At 48.1% G+C, this 25,070-nt stretch overlaps 1 protein-coding gene across 2 annotated transcripts in view; it reads left to right on the forward strand.

Annotated features, from left to right (window-relative positions):
- The window catches only part of usp43a (ubiquitin specific peptidase 43a), a 39,148-nt gene that overhangs the window by 1,559 nt on the left and 12,519 nt on the right, over nucleotides 1-25,070 (forward strand). For both annotated transcript variants that reach the window (XR_003891614.1, XM_011612368.2), the window contains exons 2-7: nucleotides 5,579-5,737; nucleotides 13,533-13,636; nucleotides 17,693-17,785; nucleotides 19,133-19,268; nucleotides 19,784-19,931; nucleotides 24,524-24,692. Coding sequence is in view for 1 of the 2 variants with exons in the window: in XM_011612368.2 (XP_011610670.2) it covers nucleotides 5,579-5,737; nucleotides 13,533-13,636; nucleotides 17,693-17,785; nucleotides 19,133-19,268; nucleotides 19,784-19,931; nucleotides 24,524-24,692 (809 nt within the window). In the remaining variant the exon portion in view is untranslated. The remainder of the gene's footprint in view (nucleotides 1-5,578; nucleotides 5,738-13,532; nucleotides 13,637-17,692; nucleotides 17,786-19,132; nucleotides 19,269-19,783; nucleotides 19,932-24,523; nucleotides 24,693-25,070) is intronic.

A 25,070-nucleotide genomic window follows, 5' to 3' on the forward strand; every position in this document is an offset into this window, starting at 1 on the left:
ATTAAATCACCGCATGCAAGTGTCCAGGTAATGGCCCTGCACAGGAGTCCTGATGGACAGCCGCGACGCTTTATTCAGTGGATTTTATTCAGGGCAGGCTACACACAAGGTTCTGGGAGGAGGGAAAAACAGGAGGTCAGGAGGTCAACAGGAAATCTGTGCTTACGGATGCTCTTGTCAGGGCTAAAGGGCTCTACTCGCTTGGAATTTCGCCGCGTAATTTAAGATTATACCTCCCTTCAGTGTCACCTGTGGCTCAGCAGTAGCGTGAGGATTTGTAAGCAGTCCCATTTCATATTGTCAGAACAAATATTTGAGCATGTTTACACGTCAGATGAGTACTTGATTGAGTGTGGTTCAATGGTCGCCCTCATTTCCGTGTGTAAAGGTGCCCAGGTTGGGTTTTGTTAAACATTAATCCAGTGGAATAGTAGTGTGATTGTGTCCAATGTGTGAACGCACAGCTCCTCTGTTGCTTATTTCTTTTCTTTTTTTATCATCGCGGTCTGAGCTGTTGGCTTTGTGGTTACTGATTAAGGAAAGTTGTCTCTCCCTTGACTCATCCGGCACAACATTCCAGCAGTTCAGGTGGTTTGTCTGCATTCCTGGGTTGTCACGCCGAGTGCAGAGGAGCGAGGAATTCTCGTCTGTTTCAAACAAAACACTGTTTGACAATAAAGTGGACCGGCTGCATTTCGATGCGTATCGACGAGACGTAACTCAATAACATCTGCGTTCGCTTGGCTCTTTGCAAGTGTTAGTGAGAGCAAGCATTTTAAATATGACGTTATGAGAGCACTGCTTCAATTATTAAGTTGCACCAAGTCTCAATTACAGTGTTTCAGGACTGTACTGAGAAAATAAATGAATAAAATTAAGATTTTGAGAGTAAAATAGGTAGAATTGTGCAGGAAAAAAGGCGCAAATATTAAGTTACGTTCAAAATATTAAAAGAAGTCGCAAAAAATGTCTTCTTTTTGCAAAAAAACCCCTGAAATGTTGCCATAAAAGGGGCCCTTGTGGAAGTTGTCTTTGACGGTACGGGTATACAGGTACAAAATATATCCGTGGAGACTCGGAGCTGTTTCGTACTTCACTTAGTTTAGGGTTAGGTTATTTTCAAGGGCAGACCTTAAAGTCTTGTCATGCACAGCTTCACTAACTTGAGCCTCTGTAGACTTTTAAAATACAAAGCAGCCCAGTGTGCAGTTGATGTTGCGATGTGTAATCCTTCCTCTGTTTTGCTTTTGTACCTTTCATCATTGCAGGCTGCAGCACAAACACCATGTCCTTCGCTCCCCTTTCCGCTCATCAAGGCAGTGATTTGTGTCTGTCTGCTCAACACAGTGTGAAGCGGGAGAGAGGATGTTTACTGTACTGAGTGCATTCATGCTGGAAAAGTAGGATGCCCCCCCCTGCTGAGAAGCCTCCGTTCGCGTACAGTCAGAAACAGCAGAACAACACAAAGCGGCTGTGTGAGGCACTGTCCTAAACACACTGTGGACCTGTTCTGACACCCATCAGTCTGTGAAGGGAGCAAATCTGAGAAGGGAAAAGTGACAAAAGCCTGCACAGAAGTAGAATTGCAAACCGTGAGCTCGTCACGAGCTCTTACAGCACATTTTGAAATGCTTTTTTGTGTTTGTATCAGTTATGAGAGGCAGTTCAGACCCTGTCAGGAGAGATCACAGTAACACAAGTCAAATAGGAAGCTGGGACTCGGATCCTCGGTGAGAGCTGTTTTCTCACTTAACTCCAACAAACCTTCAAAATACCACGTCTCTTTTCTCTTATGGGCTGTTTATTCCTAATCAGGGACCCTAACCCACAGGACAGACACTCAGAGTCTCTAACAACTCTTCATTGAAAGGCCTGAAAGGAAAACGAACCCAAAATCTTCTTACAATGAGGTGACATGGAAAAACTAATCAAATGTATGTGCAAAAGAAGGTCTGCGTTAATATGACAGCTGTCTAAATGCCTGTTAAGTCAAAGACAATTTGTACAGTTAACAAAAAAGTAATAATGTAATAATGTAGTATTCGGACTGTGAGACTCGTTCTCACGCTTATTTCAGCTTTTCCCTCATAAAGTAGGCAATTTTTTATGATGAAGCAGAAGGTTTTATTGGATCTTTAAGGCACACAGTAGATAAATTAATCAGCACATTTTATAGTAGGCTCCGACGTCTCTTGGAATTGCAGATTTGGAACATGTTTGGAAGTCGGTGTTTCAAATGCTTAATCTTATGAAGGTTGCTCACAGGTACGCTGACTTAAAGTAGCACAACTGAGTGAGTAGTCTGCACTCCTTTACTGCCCTGATAAAACAGAAATAAACACCAGCAGAACTGTTCTGTTCTGCTTGTTCTTGTTTTGTTATGTATAGTTTATCAGGCGGCAGCTAACCTGTTACATGGCGTGACCTTTACCAAGGAGACAAGGGCAATAAACCAATCTTTATAATGGTAATCACCAAATCATACAATGCTGATTACAAACACAGCTTCCTGGACTAGTGTGTCGGGTCTGTATTGTACTTAATTTACAGCTCAGGTGTATTGGTTTCTGTTTCAGCAAATCACCAGTAGTTCTTTCCTTCTCGGCCTGTAAACCATCTCGTGGCAGTTATTCCCAATGCATCACGCTTCCTTCCGAATTTCCTATTTTTTAAATGTAATTTTAATGACGTAACATCAGAGGCAAAAACTCATATTGACGGATGTTGCTGATGTTATAAAAAAATTATATTAACAGAGCCCAGGAAGAAACCAAATAGGAAGTGAAAGAGGAAGACGGGCTTTGGTTGTGTGTTTCTGTGAAATAGTAGAAAGATCGATTGGGGGGGGGGGGGCTGTAAGCACTGGCTGCCCAGAGATCAGAGCACTCTGGACAGCAGAGGAGAACCAGCAGCAGCAGCCTGCTGAAAAATGAAACGACTATTTTGACAGATTCGATTCCGCCGTGTTCCTGCGAGGGGGAAGGCAACACGTGTGGAACGGGTGCAGGCGCTGCTCCATAAGGTACGGCGCTGCCATCATATTTCAGGAGCGTTTTCTCTCTCGACTGCCTGAGGAATCCATCCAGGCCTGTTAGACAGGCCCGGCAAGGACGAGGTGCGCTGGTGCGGCCTCACGAGGAGACACGGGACGGATTTACCGGATGCACACGTCCACAAACCTCCTGCCCTGACATCACTTCGTCCCGCCGTTGTTTACACAGTGGGACGATGAATGTGGGCGTGGCCGTGTGAGGGATGAGGGGGGTTGGTGGGGGGTTGGTGGGTCTGGCTGACCTCAGAGGTCGGAGACTCTTTACCGGGCTCGTCTGTTGGCTGCTGGTTTTGGGGGCTTTGTTGTCTAATATAATGTAATAAACACAGAAAGAAAGAAGAATGCTATTTAGAAATGACAGGAAGGTTCCTCCAGGGTAGAAGAGAACCAACCGTGCTGTCTCAGGACGGGTCTAATGTGGATGGAGGGTTGTTTTTTTGTTTTTAGGTGAGTTCAAAAAAGCTCCGCGGAGCTTTGAGTAGAGTTTCTCCTCCTCGACTGACTCTCAAGTGGTGGCTCAGGCCACTACCAGAGTAATCCGCTTTTTGTCTCCCCTGCCTTTGTGGGCAATTAGTCTTTCATTTCAATTTAAAAGAACATGGTGCTTGGGAATATGCTCTGTGCAAGAGCAGGCACCCAAACAGATGGGAGAGGGAAAAAAACAGCAGAAATGAGAACAGAGAAGAAGCCTTTCACCCAACTACACTGGCTCTTAAATATCTGGATAAAACGTCTGTTCCTGGAACCTCAGGAGATTCGATCTTCCCTGACCAAAGTCTCCGACCTTCATTAGCCTGTCATTGTCAGGAAAGGTCGGGTGATCCAAATTTCAAAGCTTTTTAAATACCCGGGCTCCTCCAATCTTGTTCCACCAATCAGCAGCCCTGGGTTCCCCTCAGCAGCTGCCCAGAACTCTGGAAATGAAAATCATTGATGCTCACAAAGCCAGAGAAGGTTATAAGAAGATGGCCAACAGTTTCCAGGTGCCCATTTCCTGAGTTGCCAATGTTATTAAGAAATAGTAAAGAGGAGCAGTGGAAGTCAAGATAAAATCTGGAAGATCAAGAAAAATATCAAAGAGCTGCTTTTAGGCTCGTCAGAGGAGGAAGTCGCAGACCTCTAAGATTTGGCAGACTGTGGAGTTGTGGTTCACCTGTTCAGCAGCACCTGCACTAATGTGGCCTCCTTCATGTGAAAATTGCTCCTGTTTTTACCAGGAAAGAAATCCTTGAAAAGAAACACCTGAGTGTTGAGGATGGGGGGTGGTTTCATCAATGCTTTGGGGAGGGTTTTAGCCTAAAAGGTCAGTTCACAGGTGGAGAAATAACCACGGAGTCTGGAAGCAAACGTAAGAGACTCTGTAGAAGGGCTGGCTGTGATAATAGCTATTGAAAATGTGTGGAGAGACCTCAGAAAAGCAGTGATGGGCCAGGAGCCTCGCAGAACTGGAAGAACAGAGGAAAATCCCTCAATCAAGAACTGGGAAAAAAGCCTTTACAAGCCGTAACCGTGGCCAAAAGGGGCGCCAACACCGTAGCTACTAACTCGGCAGGATGACGACGAAGATCCTAAAATCTGTCGTCTGTTGGAGACGTCTCGTCTCCCACCTGCTAAACAAACTTCCGCGTTCCACTGCAGATGTAGCTTCACCCTTCAGATGCCGCCGGGCTCCTTTGATGCTTTCGTCTCGTTGCTTTTACAGCCTTTTAAATCTGCTGCAGCCGCTAGGTTGCCCTTTTTTGACATGGAGGGGAACAAATGGAGCTCACCGGCTCTCGGGTGTGTTAAAACCCCGCCAGCTTCCATCCGCTCCTTCCCCATCTGTCCCTCATCCTTCCATCTCCTGTCAGTGCTTCCCCATAGCGATGAAGCTCATTAGCGGGCTCTTTCCACCAAGTTACCAGGGGGTTGGGCAGTGGGGAAGGGGACGGTGGGGGGGGGATCCCTCCTGTGTTTATATTTAGATACTGCAGGTATGATATAGTGGTTTTTAATGAGGTGCGGAGCCGAGCTGGTCGCCTGCTGTTAGTGTTGATGTCCATGTCGTCCTGTATTGGGGAGTTGCTCACGAATGTGTCTGAATAAATGCTTCAGCCGCCACAAACCTCGGACTTCTTGTCGCCACCAGGTTGCGATCAATTAAGAAATCAGGCATTTTGAGAGTATGAATTTTTTACCACTGACCCATAAAAATAGACTGGATAAAAAGGAAACTGTATCCGTAGCATAAAAAAAAGGGATCTCATCTTCTTGGGCTGAAAGAAATGATAACATTTCTCTTTTTTACAGGGCTGTAAGTTTAAACCTCTTGAATGGGTTCCATAATATTATCAGAGCCAACAGAAATCTGACAGCTGTTCTTAAATGAGTTCACATGAGGCCAAGAAAGAACAAGCGAGCGCTCCGAGCAGAAGCAGAAGATGAGTTCTTCTGATCGCCGCGGCCTCGTTTTGTCGTATCGACGTTAGTATTTAATGACTTTTGAAAACACCCAAAGATGAATGTTGATTTCTCCCCTCTCCTCAGAGCACGGTGGCGAAGTACGCCTCTCAGTTTCGGGGGAACTCTCAACACGACGCCCTGGAGTTCCTGCTGTGGCTTTTGGACAGAGTTCACGAAGATGTCAACGAGAGCCCGAACAACAACAACACAAGCAGCAGCAGCAAGACCAAAGCTAATGCCAAGGTGAGTCCGTAAGAGCCTCGCCGTCCTCACACACACCCCAGAATCACTCTGAAGCTTTCATGCTTTGGAGCTAATCTGCCATTATCTTATCTCTTTCTTCATGGCTGGGTTAGACCCTGAAACTCAAGCGTTACAAATGAAAAGAATCACTTATTTTGCGTCATTTCTAATGTGTGTCGCACCACAATGATTCACTCAGACAGTTTGTAGCAATGGAACTTCTCTTCCATTAGTCTGATATTGTGTGTTAGCGAGTGTGTAACATTCCTATCACGTAAAAAGACCTTCAACGTGTTTTATAACATGTACAGCGCCAGCTGGGATTTTTCGCCGGTGCAGCCGGGTCACGACCTCCAGGCCTTTGGTGGGATGAATGGTGTAACGGGCTGACACCTGCTGCCGCGTCGGTGCTAATAGAGCCAGACGTTAGAGCCTATGACCACTTCTGGGCCTATAAACACTCACACCTCATGTTGTTACTCTGGGGGCTAGGACATATGGTGCCCCTTTTCTATCAAACAGGAGAATACATAAAAGTACAAACATGATACAACGTTGGATATCAAAAAGCGTCACAAACATCCCATATGGTTGAATATATTGTGATGTGAAATAGTGTTGCAGTGTTGATGTTTTGGACGAAGTTATATTTCATTTGAAGCTGCCTGGAGGTATGAACGCGCATTCCTAGACTGTCAGTGGTGTATCTCCCCCTACACACGCACACACACACACACACACTGCTTATATAGACTGCAGCGCCCCCTGCAGCCCTGATCAGTGTTTCCTCTGTTGGCAAAAATAATTCATGCTGGAGGACAGTTCAAAATTCAAAAGTCTTTTATGTGGAACATATTTTTCTGCATGAGAACATGGAAATAACCTTTAAAAAGCCTTTAACTGAGGTTTGACATTTAAAAAACATAACACAAATCACTAAAAGTCAACATCTTCCCACATTTTGAGCAGGTGGATGGAGGGTTGGATGGTTTCCTGACTGGCCAGTATGGGCTGCCAGTCACATCCCAGTCTCCCATGGCAACAATCTCCTTATTCATTGGCGTTATTTCTTCTGTGCGGTTGTCACGCAGCGCAGCCGAATGAACAGATGTGGCGCTAGCGGCTGCATTTTCTCTGAAAGGATGAAAAATTGAGGTTTAACCTGCTGTTTTTGTGCAGTTTAGTGGGACCGTTTTAAATTTATTCCACCCAAATGTTTGGTCTGCCGTCACTTGAACGCGTGCGTGAAGGACAGACGTGAAAGCTGAGCTGTCGGCGACCAGAGTGGCCGACTTTGATTACCTTGTCCGTCGCCGGAACCTCGAACAACTGCGGCAGATAAGGTGACGCGGGTCAAGCAGAACAGTGACGACACATTTTCAGCTCAGCAGAAGACAAAGGCGCGTTTATACCGTCTGTGAGGTTGTTTTCTTTGTGTTCCGTTCTAAATTATTCTTTGAAGTCTTTGAAGGTCCACATTTAACCTTTGACAGGCACATTCATGGTCAGGAGAATAAAACCGCAGAGGTATTTTTATTTATTTTTTTGACCCAAACTTTGCTTTGAAGCTCTTTAGGTTGGTCCGTGCAGCCGTCATTGTTCTTTCCCGGTACCGCCTTTGATGTTGGCGGAGGGGACGGTCGAGGCTGAAGAGGGACGGATAAGGGAGCGATGCTGAGTTGAGTTTCCTGCCTCACGAGAGTGGCGACTCCCCGGTTGAATCACAATGGGAGTTTGTTCTAAAATGCTCTGGAGGAGATTATGTTCAGAACTCAGCGATTGTCTCCACCAGAGACCACCCAGGCCCGTCCTCATGTCCCCCGTTGGGGGGAGGGGGGGGGGGGTGTTTGCGAAGGACACCTGCTGCATGAAGAGCGCGGCTCCGTCCGGCGCCTTCATTCAACTGACGTTACGTAAGACCAGGCTGAACACACACGAAGGCGGCTCAGGAGTTAATCCCTCCCCGACCCGACGCAATCTCGCTAAACTGGCTGGGTTTCCTTCTCGCCTCGCTGGCACCGCTTCGGCAACATTCCTCAGGGGAGAGCGAGGAGCTCGGCGTTCTGTTCCAGCTCCCCCGTCCCAAACGGACACTTGGGCCCCTTTATTTCAGTCTGCGACGTTGACCGGCGTCTCCGCTCACCTGAGGGCGGCTGGTTTAACCTTTTGCCTCAGGCCCTCGCAGGTCGCCGGCCACGAGGGTTACCAAGGCAACAGCGCCCAAGGCATTATTTATGCACTACTGTATTTCAGCTGCTGATTGCGGTCAGTGCCGCTGCCGCAGGAGATCTGAGAGTGGAGGGAAATAAAGACTCCTGGTCTTTATATCCAGGTCAGCAGATGCAGTAACACAAGCAAGGCCTCTTACGGGGGGGGGATTTCAGAAAGAGCCTCATCTTTCCTTACTTGGCGTTTAAACTAAAAGTTGCTCAGTGTTGTTGTTGTGGTTTCTAACAAGGGTGAATCTTTTTTTCAGACGCATCACAGCAGCTGATCGATGAATTACACAGACGCCGTTTTGGGCCAGATTACGTGCATTTCCGTCTTTTATCAGCGTAAAACAGGGCAGGGAGGATGAGGTCAGCTTATCCGACTGTGCTGTCCTTAGCAGCTAATAGGATTGACGCAGCAGGGGGTTGAATCACCTCTGCCTTTTCAGTTTTCAGCATTTATTTTAGTCTTTCTGTCGACTGCTGCATCCATGATTCAGAGAGACTCTTTCACGTATCAGCTCCTGAAGGTTCAATCACTAAGTACCTTTGCTTTGCCTATTTCTGATGGAGATTTGGTGCCTTCCACCAGGCTCTGTTCATCGATGCGAACCACGGTTTATTGATTTTCTTTCCCTTTTATCAGCATTTCTCTCTTTCACCTCCAAATATGAAGCCGCCTCCACACCATATGTTAGCATCGGCGCCAAAGCTTCTTCTCTCTTGTAACTTCAGGTCAAACATGATGTATTTATGTGCAATAAATGCAGCTTTTTTTTCAACCACAGTTAAGATGCAGTAGGTGGAAAATAAAGTGTAGTTTTTGAGCACAGCAAGAGGGGAAGAAAAAGATCAAATAACAAATAAACCGAGCTCTTATCTCGTCTTTGGGGGTCTGAGTGTGCTCATTAATTCTGTATGTTATACTGTTGTGCTCAAAAGTGAAGTTATACATGTTTTTTATTTAACTTTTTATCAAGTCAGGACTTTAATAGACATTATTATTTTCCAGCAGACATCTCCACCTCTCTCCAGTCCCGCCCACTTCCCCCTGGCTGACCTCTGACCTCATTTTTCATTATTATTTTGGAAAACAATTTGAATATTGATGAGTTTCAGCACCTTGTGGATTTACTTTACATTTTCCTGTGCCAAATTCTTTTTAGGAGCAATTCAAGATTACAAAAGATTACAGGATTACAAAAGAAAATGCAGATTTTCACGCACACAACACGCACACAACACGCACACAACACGCACCTCCACAGCTGGGGAGTTGCTGTCCCACACGAGTTGCTGCCTGCAGCAGATTTCTGTTTGCTATAAAAGCATCTTAATGGATCCACCTCTGAAATATTAACTGCGTTTTTTTCCAAAGCAACATTTAATCAAATGCGTTCATTTTTAAAAATGCCGCCTTTTGAATAGTTGAAGAGCTGAAGGATTCAATTTGGTCTCCGATTCAGGCTAAACGACACGTACAGTGAAAGTGAGATTTTTGTAGGTTATTTGGAGCGTTCTGAGTTCTAAAGTTTTGTTTTTTTGTTTCGTTTTTTTAATCTGGCCCTTCTGAAGTTCATTCAAATGAGCTTTTGATCATTTTTACCAGGAGAAAATGGTCCTTGGGGACAGAAGAAGATGAAATTAACTGTTATTTTTTCCCCGCCGTGTTGCCGTCGGTGCGCTCGCTGCGTCGTTTTGACCGAGTCTGAGTGTGTGATTGAATGTTGTGGGCGTCCTGTGATGGACCGGGGGGGGCCCCCTTCCTTTGTGGGACAAGGCGATGTCCAAAAGTCCAACGCTGTCCTGGTTCCTGTGCCCCACGTTTAGCAGCAACCTCTGCTTTATATTTGCAGAAAATGCCCAATCTGAGATCCTTCGGTGGAAAATGTGGGTTTATTTTTATTTATTTGGAGTGTTGAGAGTTGCTGTCGGTCTGCAGGGACGTTGTTCGGCGAAACTTCCCACCACGCCCTTTCAAAGCTTCTCTTCCATATATGGTCGTGGCTTCCTGCCGCCTGCAGGCTGTGCAACATTATCAGCTGCTGCAATGCAGCCTGACCTGTTTCTGTCACCCGCTCCTCAGTGTTTGGGACGGCTCTCCTTGGCCTTGCCTGAAAAGAAAATATTTATATCTCCCTCCAGTTGGTCTCCTGTGAAGACCCAGTTTCGTTCACGGCCCGCCATCAAAACAAGAATAAAAGGGCAAGTGAAAGCGAAGGTTGTGTTCACTTTGTGGTCTATTTGCAGCGGGACAAACAGAATAGACCACTGTTGCTAGCAAAGCTAGTATGCTAATGTGGCGTTTTATACAATGGGTCAAATTTTCCTGCGGCTTAAATCAAAATAAATATCGTGTCATGTGATCGTGATTCCATTATTTGGGTCGTCTGCGGCCATATTTTCTGCTCTCATCTTTATTCTCACCGTGCTCGTGAACATGTTTCGCGGCCACCTGGGCCGGGTTTGGTACAAACCTCCGCTTGTCCGAGCTGTAAGTGCTTCCTCTGCTGCCTGGTCCTGCGGGAAGACCCGGCGACTCGAGACGTCTCTTTGAGACGACCGTCTTCGTAGCGACGCCCGCTATGTTAGCGTTCATTTGGCTCGGGTTTTAAGTCAAAGAGTCCCACACGTGCACAACTTCCTTCTTTCTTTTGAAGGTCCCGCTTCCTCCACGAACCCGACAGACCCCCCTGGCTGGATCTTCGTTAGCTCAACGGGCCGCGTCAACATTTGCGTGCCGATTAGCGCCTTTGTTGTGCGCGTGAGCGGGAACGGTGGCGGTTGGAGCTGCTGACGCGTCAGATTTGGCTGCCAGCTTCTTTGCCAGGAGCTCTTGTCTGAAGCTGCTTTATTCCAGCGCTGCTTTTGTTTTGGCCTGGCTGCATCTCCATGGCAACAGCCAGAGAGCCGCTGCTCCTGCTGCACTCGGCGTGAAATCCTCCACGGGTCGCAGGCCGATGCCACCGGAGTTATTTGGAGTCGATCTCCACGCTGATCAAAGCAAACGGGGCGCCGTGATTTTTGCGAAGAGGAAAACAAGTCCGAGACTTGGACGGAACTTTTGGGTCAAGGACACGTTCCAGCAGAAGGGGGGTGGGAGGAGGGGGGTGGGGGGGTGATGGCCGGAAGAGTGACGCGAGGAGAGCAAGTGAATGAGAGGTGGAAATTCTCTTTGGTTATCTCGCCGACGGCCTGGATGCCGTAAGCCAGCCCTGAATAGGCTGAATTAGTGGCGGCCGTCCGGGCTGAAAGAATACGGGCGAGTCAGCTGCTTTCCCGCACAGGCGCTCTTTCACCCCCCCCCCCCCCCCATCTCTGGGTCGCTGCCTGACTCAATGTTGCTTTCTGGCCCTCTGTCCTCCCCCCTTTTCTGCCTCTCAGCCCATTTTCTGCTGCTGGTCGTTGAAATGGCTCCGTGGTTCCCGCCCTTGTTTTAGGCTTCAGATTCCCGGTAATCCCATTAAAAAAAAATCAACCAGAAATGTGATTAAACTGCACAACTAACAAATCAGCTTTCTAACTTATATATAATTATATTATAAATAGCATCTTCTTCCGGGAACATATTTCCCTGGAAATAAGGCCTTTATTTTCAGAGATGAACAGGCCTCAACGGCCTCTATCGACTGCGAGTTACGGATCTGAACGCCTTCTTACCTGAGTCGACCTCGGCCTTTTCACGCCGCAAACATTGATTTGTTCTCAGATGACGCTTTTATCTGGAAATCAGCTCAAATGCACCAAACTCTACTCCTCAAAAGGCGTGGATAAGCTCTCAGATGTGAGGGCTGCGGGTCAAACGCTGGTGGAGAGCAGATAGGCTTGTCTCCTAGCCGCTAACAGCTAACAGCTCGATTCAGGCTCTCTCAGCACTTTTTCTCCATTTGGAAAACATTTCAACAATCCCAGGATAATAAGGACGATAACTTTGGCCACAAATGTCGCCGATATCCGATCTCTCCTGATGCCAGAGTGGAGGCAGCGGCGTGTTTGGAAATTCTTTTACCGCTCGGTAACAGACATGAAAATCAGGCCTCTGCTGTTAGCTTATCTGTGGAAGACGGTCGGAGCGCCTGAGCGTCCTGTGAGTGTTTAGAGAGAGGACAATGTTGTCTCTGATGGACGCTACCCAAAGATCTGATGGTGGGGCGACGCTGTCATCGCTCGCAACACGAGTAGCGACAAGATGAGGACGCCGTGAGGACGGGCGTCCTTCTTTCTAAGTGAACTTTGGTTCCACCTCTCAGAAAGACCAAAACACTTGCACAGCACTCTGGGAGTGGCGGACGATAAAAAGCTCTTTGTTTGTCAAGGACCGGTCTCATAAAGGAGGTAGAACCAGCGCTGGCTGGCTGCACACCAAGAGAGAAATCTTTCTCTCTTTATTTTTGTTCCCAAAAATGTGCACGTGAGATCTCCTGAGGAGGGTGGGAGGGTCCACGCATACCGGGTGAGGGGTAAATCATGTGACTAATCAACCGCGTGGGTTGCGTTTCATAAAACCACTACAGTACAAATTAGAAATGAAGTAAAATTAGTCTCTCTTTTTCCCCTGGAAACATTTGGGAACAGACGCTTCTCATCCACCTGGAGCACGCAAAGCTCCCTGTCCAAGTCTAACAAGGCTAACTCGGAACAAATCCGTTGCACCCCAGCTTTGGGTGTTGTTAAATACGTTAGAATTCATAGTAGCAACCAGCTACTATGTGGATGTTCACATTAGCTTATTACCGCTAGTCCCTGGCTCCCTCTCCGGGTGTTTATCCATTTTTTAGCTAGTTTAAGCACGATCCTGATGGTAGCTGTTTCTGTGGCACCGCTGTGCTGATAGCCGTGCGGTGCACTCACCGTCCCATCATCCACTCTCACGTCTGGCTAAGAGGATGCTGACCTGCATTTGGTGAAAGGTGCCTTTGTGAGAGTGCGGTAAAAAGCCCCACTTTTGATTTATTATGCATAGAGAATGAATTATCCAAGCTAAAGTCATTATTTCACACTCGCGGGCCTTTTCTTCAACCTTTATTACACTTCCTGTTGCAAGGCTTTAGTGAATATTGAGGCCACTGGACACACATCACACTGGAGAGGCTCTTTTATTCAGGACTAAAGTGAATAAACTCCAGATGGGACTTTGGTTATTAATGATTAAGATGAGCTATATATGGATTCATGGAAGCGGAGCATCACCTGACCAACCTCTAATACGCAGCCCGTAGGAATCCTCTTGGGTCAGTTTTGCCCAGTTTTTCCAGCTTCTTACATCTTTAATAAACCAATTCTGGATCTTCTAAGATGTCGGTATATTAGCATTAGCGAGGAAACTGAAAGTGAAACTAAAAGTAAATCCACCTCTGCAGATTTACAGTGAGCTAGAGCAGGTGGGAGGTCACCGGATTGGCTCCGCCCCCAAGGGGTTCCTTCCCGGACGTCATGTGGTGGATGGGGGTGAGCCCCCCCCCCCCCCAATAGGGGAATAAAATACTTATTTACCCTCCTGTAGTTTGCATCAATCCTCTTTCTGGTGTGTTCAGCTTTTAAAGCAGGCTCTCATAATGTGTGTGTGTGTGTGTGTGTGTCTGCAGGGATCCGCTCCACTGGAACGTCCCTCCAGTTTCACCTCGTCCAGCACGTCGCAGCCTCGGGATCGGCACAGTTTCGTTCAGGAGCATTTCCAGGCTCAGTACAGGTAAGGGAGCATATTCCCGTTTTCCTGTTGAGATCCAGATGTCTGACTCACTAAACGGGAAGCAAAATCACCAGGAAACCAGCGTCTCATGTCGCACCGATATCTGGACCCCCCCCCCCCCAGCAGACGTGGGGACGGACCCGTTTACCCTCCATCGGCCGGGGGCCGTGCCCATTATCAGACTGGTTCCCATTTCAGTCCAGGCGGCTGAAATTGGGAACCAGTGGGGGGAGTTGAGGACTGGCTGGAGGGTTCCAGTCATGTGCTGCCCCCCTGGGGTTCGTTTCATCATTGCACGATTCAATTAGATAATTAATATCTGTCCCCAAAAAAGAAAATGATTTCATTCTTTAAGTCACTGCGGGGCTGCGACTGATGCCTTTGTTTGCCTGACTCGTATTCCTCTAATTAGCAGTGTTGTTTTCTGTTTAAAGGATCATCAATCTTGCATCCCCCCCTCCAGGGGGGGTGACTCGCATCTGCCAACTAATTAATGAATAATCGCGTCTCATCCTGTCAGTTTGTCTGTGAGATACAGGTGAATTCTGTCAGTGTCAGTCAGGACTGGGACTCGCCACTCGCAGGTGGAAACCGCCACGGCCAGATGTGTCACATGACGCCCGCTGCTTTGGCCTTTTCTCCTTCCGAGTGCGTCTTCTGTCGTCCTCCATGTTTGTCTCAGTGTGGCCTCGTCCTCTCTCTCTCTCTGTGTCTGTGTCTCTCTCTCTGTGACTCTCTCTCTGTCTTTCTGTGTTTCTCTCTCTGTGTCTCTCTCTCTGTCTTTCTGTGTCTCTCTCTCGCTGTCTCTCTCTCTGTGTCTCTCTCTCGCTGTCTCTCTCTGGCTCCCTGTGTCTCTCTCTCCCTGTCTCTCTGTGTCTCTCTCTCGCTGTCTCTCTCTCTGTCTTTCTGTGTCTCTCTCTTGCTGTCTCTCTCTGGCTCCCTGTGTCTCTCTCTCTGGCTTCCTGTGTCTCTCTCCCTGTCTCTCTGTGTCTCTCTCTCTGTCTCTCTGTGTCTCTCTCTCACTGTCTCTCTCTCTCTGTGTCTCTCTCTCTCGCTGTCTCTCTCTGGCTTCCTGTGTCTCTCTCCCTGTCTCTCTGTGTCTCTCTCCCTGTCTCTCTGTGTCTCTCTCTCTGGCTCCCTGTGTCTCTCTCCCTGTCTCACTGTGTCTCTCTCTCTGGCTCCCTGTGTCTCTCTCTCTGTCTCTCTGTGTCTCTCTCTCACTGTCTCTCTCACTGTGTCTCTCTCTCTGGTTTCCTGTGTCTCTCTCCCTCTCTCTCTGTGACTCTCTCCCTGTCTCTCTGTGTCTCTCTCCCTGTCTCTCTGTGTCTCTCTCTCTGGCTCCCTGTGTCTCTCTCCCTGTCTCTCTGTGTCTCTCTCCCTCTCTCTCTGTGTCTCTCTCTCTGTCTGCATCTCCTCCCACGTCGTCCTTCGTGATGCCTTTTATATCTCGCCATGACGGCCTTCTGAGGGATTCTGCAGACTTGTCTGATCTGAATAAATGTTTGCGATTAGAGTGGGGGCCGTCTCCTGGTTGGGGCTGCCAGCGGGGGGGCCCAAGTCGCTCGTGTCCCACTGTTGTCGCTCAGTTTGCTGGATGTATTTTTCATGAAAACCTCTTAAATCAACATTCAGGATCGTTGTTGTTTTGCTTCTTACATAGAAATATATGAGTCGCTATGATGTGCGCACCTTTTATCTATCTGTCATTCATATTTTAATTCCGTCATTTTCTGATGATACGTTTTCAAAGTGGGACCACAAACCGGGTCCCGGAGCCGGAACGCCGTGTTCTCCCGATCCCTTAAAGGCATCGGCTTTATGTAATCTTTCTCAGCTTCAAAGATTCTCTTCAGGAGCTCCCAGGTTTTTTCCTGACCTCAACCCCCCCCCCCCCCCAAATAAAGCATCAGCCTGGTCATCAAAGCGGCTGACGGTGACCTTCCCGACTGATTTAGTATTTGATTTCAGTGTTTTAGTGTCTAAACACGGTGGACAAATTGTCCTTTTCCTCCTGAAAGTCTATTTCACAGCAGAAATGATCATTAGCTCATGTTTCATGGTTTTTGCTCTGTCTGTGTGACCTTTTGACCTCCCACGCACGCTGGTTGAGCAGAGGCAGCACGAGGGCGAGAGCTCGGCGTCCTCCCGATCGGTCACCAGACATCTGTGGAGCGGACCCGCAACCGGGGTCAAAGTCCCGCTTCTATTGCTGAGTCCTGTCAACTTCCTGTCGGCCACTCAGCAGAACACCGAGCTACAAGTTTAGAGTAGCTTTTCACGCTAGTCGCCTACAGACTCACTAGATAACTCATGACGCCATCAACGACCGTTTCCCGTCTTACCACGACTGGGGTGTTTGTCGTCTGTACGTCACATCTGTCCCGTGTTCCAACCGTATCCCGAAGCAGTGCTGCAGGTGGAGTGGTGGGGGGGGGGGGTGGTTCTGAGCCGCTCAACCTTGTTTTTGATGGGGAAGGGCAGCCGCTGCTGTGCCGCGCATGTTCACTTTTGAGGTTCAAGCTAAAGGACGGCGGTCTGACACCTGAGCAGCGAGCATCACGGCGCCCGCCCCCGTCTGCCAGACACCCGCGCGCCGGGCGGGGAGCGGAAAACCTGTCAGTCTTTTTAAGCAGTTCGCCGTGCTTTCATGTGAAATCAAGTGTGGACACTGGGCCCTGCACACACACACACACACACACACACACACACACACACACCAGGTGTGTGTAGGAAAACAGGCTGTTGGGCTGCTGTAGCGAGTACACACGGGATCGTTAGTCAGCCTCGGTGTTGGGATGGAAATGTGGAGCTGGGAAGAGTGTTGGAAACGGCCCAACTGGCGGAAAAAATAATGAGACAGGGAGATGATGCAACCGCAATCAGGACCTTCACGTGCACGCACAGGTGGAACCCGGAGTTTATTGATGTAATCCGATTCCTGTCTTTGTCCCAGTCCAAGTTCACCAGGAGAGAAACCGCAGATGTGCGTTCAGCTGAGGGTCAAAGTGTCCGGCTGGTGAACATGGAGGATCCGCTGACCTGTATGACCTCAGAGATCCCTGCCTTTGAAAGGGTTAGGGTTGGTAGGGGTTAGTAGTCTCGGTATTCCGTGTCATGTTAGCAAGCTGATGCACCGTTGAGCCTTTAAGAGTCCATTTTAGTGCATCGAATGCAAATAATTAAAGGATTTCACTCTCGGTGGGATGTATTTGGCGCCCTCTGCTGGTGGCCACTTCCCATATAGGTCCTGGGTGTGTTTTGTCGTGGAATAGATTCGATGACCTCTCTATGTTCCGTGGTGATGTCACAGTGGGTAAATAAATCAACGGGTCGTTTCTTCGAGGGTGCGATGCGTTTGTGCGACACATTGGGCCCTTTGGAATGTCAGGCGAGACTTAAAGGTGCTGCAGGACACGCCAGCCACATTCCAGGTACAACTGGCCACCTATCGGTGGGGGTCCAGGGCTTATTGGTCCACGTCCTTGACAAGTGCCCCCCCCCCCCCACTGGTTTCTCTTTCAGGTTTTAGGCTGTCCCGCTGACAACCTTCTGTTCCCTTTTAATCTGGTTTTCACCGAGGCGTGCACTTTTTCACTCAGCACTCTTTGCTCTCTGCTCTTACTGAAACTATTTTTGTCCTCCTGTATTTTCTGCCTTTGAACGCCCCCCCCCCCCCCCCCCATCCTTTCTTTCCCCTTCATTCCCTTCTCTTTTGACTTCCACGATTCGTTTGCTCTTTTTTGATTAGCGTCAAAACTCCCGTGGTTTTCTGGTCCAGTCATTTCAATAATGCCTCGGTATTACTGCAGCAAACGTCTTACTATTATATTGCTTTTAAACATGACGTCAACCTCACTAACATAGAAATTTGATGTTCATCTAGGTTCCCAATGGGTGCCCAAAAGTGGCGTCACCTGACAAAGGGTTAGGGTTAGGGTTAGGGTTAGCAAGCTAAGCAGGAATGTTAGCAATAAAATGCTCTCTCTCTCTGTGTCTCTGTGTCTCTCTCTCTGTCTCTCTGTGTCTCTCTCTCTGTCTCTCTCTTTTTTTTCCCAGGTCTTCGTTGACTTGCCCTCATTGCCTTAAACAAAGCAACACTTTCGACCCGTTTTTATGCATTTCCCTGCCGATTCCTCTACGGCAAACCAGGTGACGTATAACACACTCAACATATGAAGGAAAAAATCAGGTGTAAACACACATTCTGGTCATTCTGGCACCAGTTTCACACAGCTTGGAAATGCTGCTCATCAAATTTAGTTGAATTAAAGACGTGCTTAAGGCCAATTTATGTTTCTGCGACTGCGGAGCTTCGTATGGCGTCAATGTGACTTTTATCGTCTTCTTGGGAAAAGGTGAGGTCGTTTCATTGGCTCGCAATTTAAAATAGACAAAGAACCGGGTCATAAATGCATAAATGACGACCCCCATCTGCGTAGGAAGCGCGTTCACGTGGCCGACCAGCAGAACGAGGCCTTTATTCAGCCCGTTTCATGGCCGATACCCGCTGGAGACGCATCGCTAACATGGCTGTGATTGTTCAGGACACTCGCTGTAGGATGAGGAGGGCAGAAGTCTGTCCTGCGGTGATGAATGTTGGGCCGTCGGTCCCTGAGCAAACACTTTTTGTGTTGCTTTCATTTTTAACCACACCAGAAGCTGCGCGTCAGCAGACTGTCGGACATATGGTGAAAAACAAGAAAAAAGGGAGAAGAAGTGCAGCAGACGTCTTTTTTTAATTGTGATTACAAAGGCAGATTCAGGAGCTGGACGCATGGCTGTGACGAGCGCGGATAATCACCTGGGGAAAAGGTTACATTAACTGAACCACTGGAAACATCCCATCTTCAGGCATGCAGATGCTGCTGTCCTGCACCTTCTCATTGTCCCGCTGCAGCTCCCCCAACAGGATACCTGAAACCCCCCCCCCCCGGCGTCCGAGGTCTGAGCTCTAGACGGGTCAGGGTTGGGGTTTGTGCTGCGTCGTCTCATCGTGTTGTGTCGGATTTTACTGTGCAGTCACTTGTGTGAGGCTTGTCCATCAATTCACGCGCGGCGCCTTAGGAGTGCACGCTAGCTAATCTGCACTCGTTCCATTCAGTGTTTCAGCTTCCTCCAGTCTGATAAGAGCTTCCCTAAAGTGGGCCCGGAGACCAGTATTTCCCCAAGCAGCGTTGGTGTGTAATTAGCAGCAACAAGTGTAATTAATAGATAAAATTACACAGCTCTTTGCGACAGATAGCATTTCTTTAATGAGGAAATAATTTTTCTACCTTCAGACATTTTAAGATAACGTCTCTGTTTCTAATTCCTCTGCAGCATCTCTCCGCACCACTCTCGCCCGTTAGCATCTCGGCTCTGACCATCCCGTCATGTCAATAAAATCTGCTGGGCTCCTTCGCTGCTGCTCAGCCTCCTCTCACCCTGATGAATGCGTAGAGAGAACCAGGGGAGGTGTCGGTTGTCCTCCTAAAACGAGAACTGTTTACCCCACAGGTCCATGTGTGTGACGCTGGTGTTCAACACAAAGGGTCAGAGGTACCTGAGGGTGGGGCTGGCTGTGCCTCTCTTTGGGTCTGTGTCCAACCTGAGGAGCATGGTGGCAGAGGAGGGGAGCATCTCATCAAATCAGGTGCTTATACGCGCTTATATAGCCAAACACGGCTCTGCGTCACGCCTGTATTCTGGGCGTAAAGTCACGGGAAAACCTTCCAGCATCAGTTAGGTCAGACTTATTGGAGACCTTATACCTGGCAACCACTTTACTTTCAGTATTTAAGCTAACGAGCACCTGAAGAGCTCTACCAGCCACCTCCCAAAACCAAACGATAAAACCTTCTGTTGTATCAGCGCGCCTCCGCGCTGTTTCTGAGGTGCTGTGTGGTCAAACAAAGCTCGCAGCAGCAAGGGGCACGTGAGTCCGTGCACACTCGGGCAAACCACTGCATGACTGATCCGATTAGGAGAACATGGAGAACTCTGAGAATGTCACACCCACCAGATAGCGTGAGAGCATTCGGAGGAGTTTCTGGTTTCTGGCCGTGCATGTTTGTGCAGAGGATGTTTCAAAAGGGGGGAAAGCATGAAAAAACACCTTTGTTTTTCCTGGTTTGGGAGCTTTTATTCTTCGTTTGGCCCCCTCTGCAGGTCATCCTGGCAGAGTTGTACTCTTCGGGGTTTCAGCGGTCCTTCTCCGACGAAGACGACCTGACGGCCATCGCCGACAGCGACGTGGTGTACGCCTTTCAGGCTCCTCCCCTCCACAGCCATGGAAGCTCCGCCTCTTCACACTCAGGTAAGAGCTCCATCCTCGGGGGTGCTGCGGCCACATGTTAACCGTGCGCGGTTCCTTTTCAATTAAAATGTCTGTTATTTTAATTATTTCTTTTGGAGAAACTGCTCAAAAAGCCAGAGAATATAGTCAATGTCAGACATAGTTGGGCTAATTTCATTTCGACTTTTCTCAGTGTTTTTGTCACTCTTACCACAGAATATCCTTTTCATGCCATTTTTATGCACACACACGTATACAAACCCTCAAAAATGACCTTTGAAAGTCACGGGGACCAGATAAAAGGGCCCGATTTCCCCCAAATATCCTCCCGTTGCTTGTGATAATTGATCGTTACGCTCCTGACCATGTAGCACGTATTAGAACTCGTTTACTCAGGAAACCTTAATGGCAGAGTGAAAACAGCCCGAGTCCTTCCAAATCTTTATAACAGAGGGACAAAAGAAAGAAGCATCCGTAGTCTAATATCTAAGGCAAAAGCCTTTTTTGCCTTAACCTGACGTGTCTGAACGAAGTTCCACTGACTCGTGTGTTCATTGAGAGTTTAAATGACCTCAGATTATTCTCTTCAGGCTGTTTTAGGCATCAGCCTTCTCAAAAATGAAGCCTTCCCGACTCGTTCTGTTACTCCTGAAGACGATTGATATTCATAATTCACATGTGTGCACAAAGTGCTCATGAAAAATGAAGAGTCTTCACCGTTTTAAGGGGAAACAATACTGTCACTTCAACAGTGTTACAGTACCGAGGGAGCACACGCGAAAGACCCCTGCGATGTGAGGGATGAGAGCACACACACACGTGCACGTGCACGCACGCAGGCACCAAATGAGCTAATGAATTACCCTTGAGAGGCTCATGAATATCGGCCTAAAGAGCAATATCTCTCTCTCTCTCTGTCCTTCTTTGTCTCTCTCTCTTTCTCTCCCTGAATCACACTTAATCTCACTGGTAAATGTGACTTCCATTCAATGAGATTCATACAAATGTTGCATATAGCGACACGCCGGCGTTCGTTTTCAGCGGTTTTCTTCCTCGAGGTTTAATTGAAGATGAAATGCGGCGCCGTCTCTCTCCGTGGTCATGGCATCGTTAAAGGTGTTAACTACATTTTCTGGGTTTGTGGAGTTGGGCGCCATCCTCCATGGTGTTGCCTTTTTTAGAAAAACAAATCTGGATCAGATGTTGAGACTTTGCATTACTAATTTGGGCTAAACCCAACCGGGTTTGTTTCCAGAGCTTCCTCCAAAGGACAACTGCTTTAGCATACATGCATAAACCTCTGTTTGCTAGTGTCAGAATAATGTATATGTTAAGGGCATGCATGTACCACATCTCTGCAGAGCTGTAGGGATTCTACTAATCCTTAATCCTTAAAATTCTCCTAATGTCTTAATCAGGTATTAAACTGAGGTCTATTGTCCATTCCTGGAAAACTGGCATACAGAATTTAGAGCTAGTTGGGAGAGGGGCTGAACTAAGGTGTGTTCAAAAGGTCAATAAAGTTTCATGACATTGAACCAAATGCAGCAAAGAATCTTAAAGAGCCCCGTTGTTAACTGTACATGAAGTAGATGCATTGCTGCTGCCGTCTCTGGCCGAGGTGAAAAGTGTTGCACTATTGCTAGCTAGCCACGCAAGTCTCGCGCATACCTGACAAAATGGGCGGAGCAAGTAGACATCCAGGGATCTCATGCTCAAGAGCTGGAGCAGTACATGGCTGGCGACTGGTGGCGTTTCACAAGCACACAAGAGTGCAAGTAGGGACGAGTGTGCTTATCGAGAGACGGCCTTTGTGTCGTTGAGGACAGTAAGCAACAGGTGCAACACAGCTGAGAGGACACGGCAGCACGCGGGGAGGAAAACAGTCTCGCAGCCAGAGAGCGTTGGGTGCTTCAGCACCAGCAGACGACAGCAGATTATCACCACGCGGAGGTTGGAAGTGGAGTCGCGGCTTCATCATCATCCCTCCCCCCTTGTCTTTTGAGCCTGAAAATGATGTTTGTGCAACACCTGTGTCATTTTTCTGTCAGCGTGGGGACTTTGCAGGTTTCAAACCTTTTTTTTTTAAGCATCTTGGCTGCATATTGTTCAGCCCACCATTTTCCCCCACTCATAACGGACGTTTCCATGCCAAAACGTTGCTTCTCTTGCATATTCCCTGTAAAATAAATGCTGCCCCAAGTGTTGGGAGGGAGAACTGCACGGCTGCGCTGATTCATTCTCAGGTATTCAAATGTTTTTAGCAAAGCTGGAATAGAGAACATGAGTAGGAAGAGGCAAATGCTGACTTGGCATTGGTGCTTTAGAGCCATTAATGTGGATCAATGCCAAACTGGTCACTATAATAGTGTGTCAGAATGAGCCCCCTCCTGAAACAGCCCTCTCTGTTGTTATCATGACTTAAACATCCCCAGACTTCATTGGTAGCCATAGATATCAAGCTGGAATCACTCCCAGACGCCGCAGAGAGATTTCATTTAGAGAAAAGAGGAGCTCCCATGAAGGAAAACAGAAAAATCAATCGCTATTTGCACATAAATGGAGGGATCCCGCTTAATAACAGTGCGCCACGAGAGAATTCCTGCTTGGAAAGATCCCAGGCGCGCTTCCGTCCACAAATCTGAGTGACTTTCTGTCCTTGAAAATGAATAAAATAAATAAACACATTTTTTTCCCCCCAAGATAATTGCAAATTTCTGTGAGAGTTTTTGAAATCATGGGAGAAAGACAGGAGAAATGCAGACCACTTCCTCTTAAAGGGTGTGGAAAAGGTTTTTTTGGTTGTTTTTAGATGAAAACTATTAGGGAATTGAGCCTGGATGGGCTGTCATCAGACAGCATGAGCAGCCTCAGAAGCCTGGTGCTGATGGATCCCATTAACCCCTGAGAGCTCTCCGTAGATGGAGGGTGGAGGTGTGTGATGTGTCAGTGCACGAGTGTGTTAGAGGGGAGAACAGCAGTAATAGTGTGAGAGATGATTGAGTAATCTCTCTGCAGTGGGTGACATATAGAAACCTACTGTTACCTGAGCTTTCACATCAGTTTACCCAGCAAATGCAAACCTCCCAGCAGCCTGAAGCAGCCTCGGCGCGGAAAAACAGATTTCTGGAACGTTCCTTGGGGAACGGTCCCCCCCCCCCCTCCCTGCAGGAAGTTTCATCATTCCACATAACCAGAGGAAACTGGGTTTAGGAGAGCGTATTGAAACAGGTGACTGGGTGGGCTGTCTGAGGAGCGACGCAGCCCGTTTTTGTCTTGGTTTCACATCTTGTGTTGTGGTGGAAGTATGAGAAGTCACCCCCCCCCCCCTCCCTCCGCCCTCCTCGCTGTTTAATCTGCTACTTCGCTGCGGGCTGAAAGCTCAGGTGTTTGGTTGTCAACGGGGCCACTTGTGGTCAGATGGCGGTTTGCTGCTCCAGACTCTAATTCGTCTAATCCCCCTGCCCCCGGGGTATTTTTAGTCAGGTGTGGGGAATTGTACTGGCAGGGGTCACTCCGTGGGCCACTTGGGAGGAGTGTCAGTTTGTCTCAGTATCCGTCTGGAACTTCTTTTGATGTTACGTTCTTTTTTTCTTGCAGAATGATTGAAATGATTTGCTTGGTGTGAGGTCAGAGGTCACACATTTTTTAAGAAGAGCTCAATTAAAGGCTGTAACTGCAACCGTTCCTCGTTCCCGAGGCGGAAGCGTGCCAACGAATGGGCACCGTTCAGGAAATGTGAGACGCCTGACGTGGTTCAGCCAACGCTGCTTGGGGAAATACTGGTCTCCGGGCCCACTTTAGGGAAGCTCTTATCAGACTGGAGGAAGCTCCGCCCCTATTTGAGTCTGGTCCTGCTCAAGGTTTCTTCCTGTTAAAGGGGAGGTTTATTTCTGCCACTGTTGCTTATTTGGGTCAGGCCCTGGGATTCTGGAAAGCACCTCGAGGCAATTTTGATTGTAACAGACAGTGTATCAATACCAACTGATTGATTGATTGACTGATTGACTGATTGATTGATTGATTGATTGATTGATTGACTGACGTGGCAGCTCCTCTGAGACAGCACCTTGAGGATGTGGTGCAGCTGGAGGGTCACAGACGTGCAACCAACAAATCTGTAGGAACTGCTTGATCTTCTCTGTGTGTGTGTGTGTGTCTGTGTGTCTGTGTGTGTGTGTGTGTGTGCGTGTGTGTGCGTGCGTGTGTGTGTGTCTCCTCGGGGTGCATAAGAATCAAAGGGCAGTCCCGGCGTAATGGAATGTTTTCAGGGGGCATTAAAGGCTGCTTCACGCCGGAGTTCTTCTGTGAGGCGACGCTGTTTAAATGCCACCTTGCAGCTGGACTCACACGTCCACAGAATTAGCTGTAAATACCAAAGGTTCTTTTCGCTCTGTATTTCTTGATACTGTAAATATCTGACCTTTAACGCGCTGCGATATCGGTCTGCTTACTCTCTTTTTTGAAAAAAGAGAATAAGCAGACTCATTTAATTCCCAAAGTCTTTTGTTAATAAGTGATTAAGATATAAAACCCGTCTCTCTTTGGATGTGAATCCAAATCAGTTGTTTCATTTGCATCATTAACCGTTGGCCTCCCTCCCATCTGCTCAGGGCATCACCACAGCCTCCCCTCCACCCCCTACAGCTCTACGGCCTCACCCGAGGGTCAGAGGTTGCCGCCGTCTGGCACCCTCTCCTCTGACTACCTCAACCAGGGAGGCTCCTCCAAGGTCCTCCTCCTCATCTGTAACACTGCAGGAGGTGGTCAGCAGGCTGTCAGGTGAGCTGTGTGTGTGTCTGTGTGTGTGTGTGTGTGTGTGTGTGTGTGTGTGTGTGTGTGTGTGTGTGTGTGTGTGGTTCCTCCAAGAAGCGTGCTGGCAATTTGGCATCATTCTTAAAAAAAACCCAAAAAATTCTATGTAACAATGTTATAGCAAATCAGATTTAACTGTCACCTGTAAGCTTTAAAACTCCTCTCCTCCCCTCATCTCCTCTCCTCTCCTCCCCTCTCTTCTCTCCTCGCCCTCCTCTCTCCTCCCCTCTCCTCCTCTCCTCCCCTCTCCTCCTCTCCTCTCCTCCCCTCCTCTCCTCTCCTCCCCCCTCCTCTCTCCTCTCCTCTCCTCTCTCCTCCCGTCCTCCCCTCTTCTCTCTCCTTCCC

The sequence above is a fragment of the Takifugu rubripes genome, chromosome 17, assembly GCF_901000725.2.
Source record: "Takifugu rubripes chromosome 17, fTakRub1.2, whole genome shotgun sequence".
NCBI classification, from domain to species: Eukaryota; Metazoa; Chordata; class Actinopteri; order Tetraodontiformes; family Tetraodontidae; genus Takifugu; species Takifugu rubripes.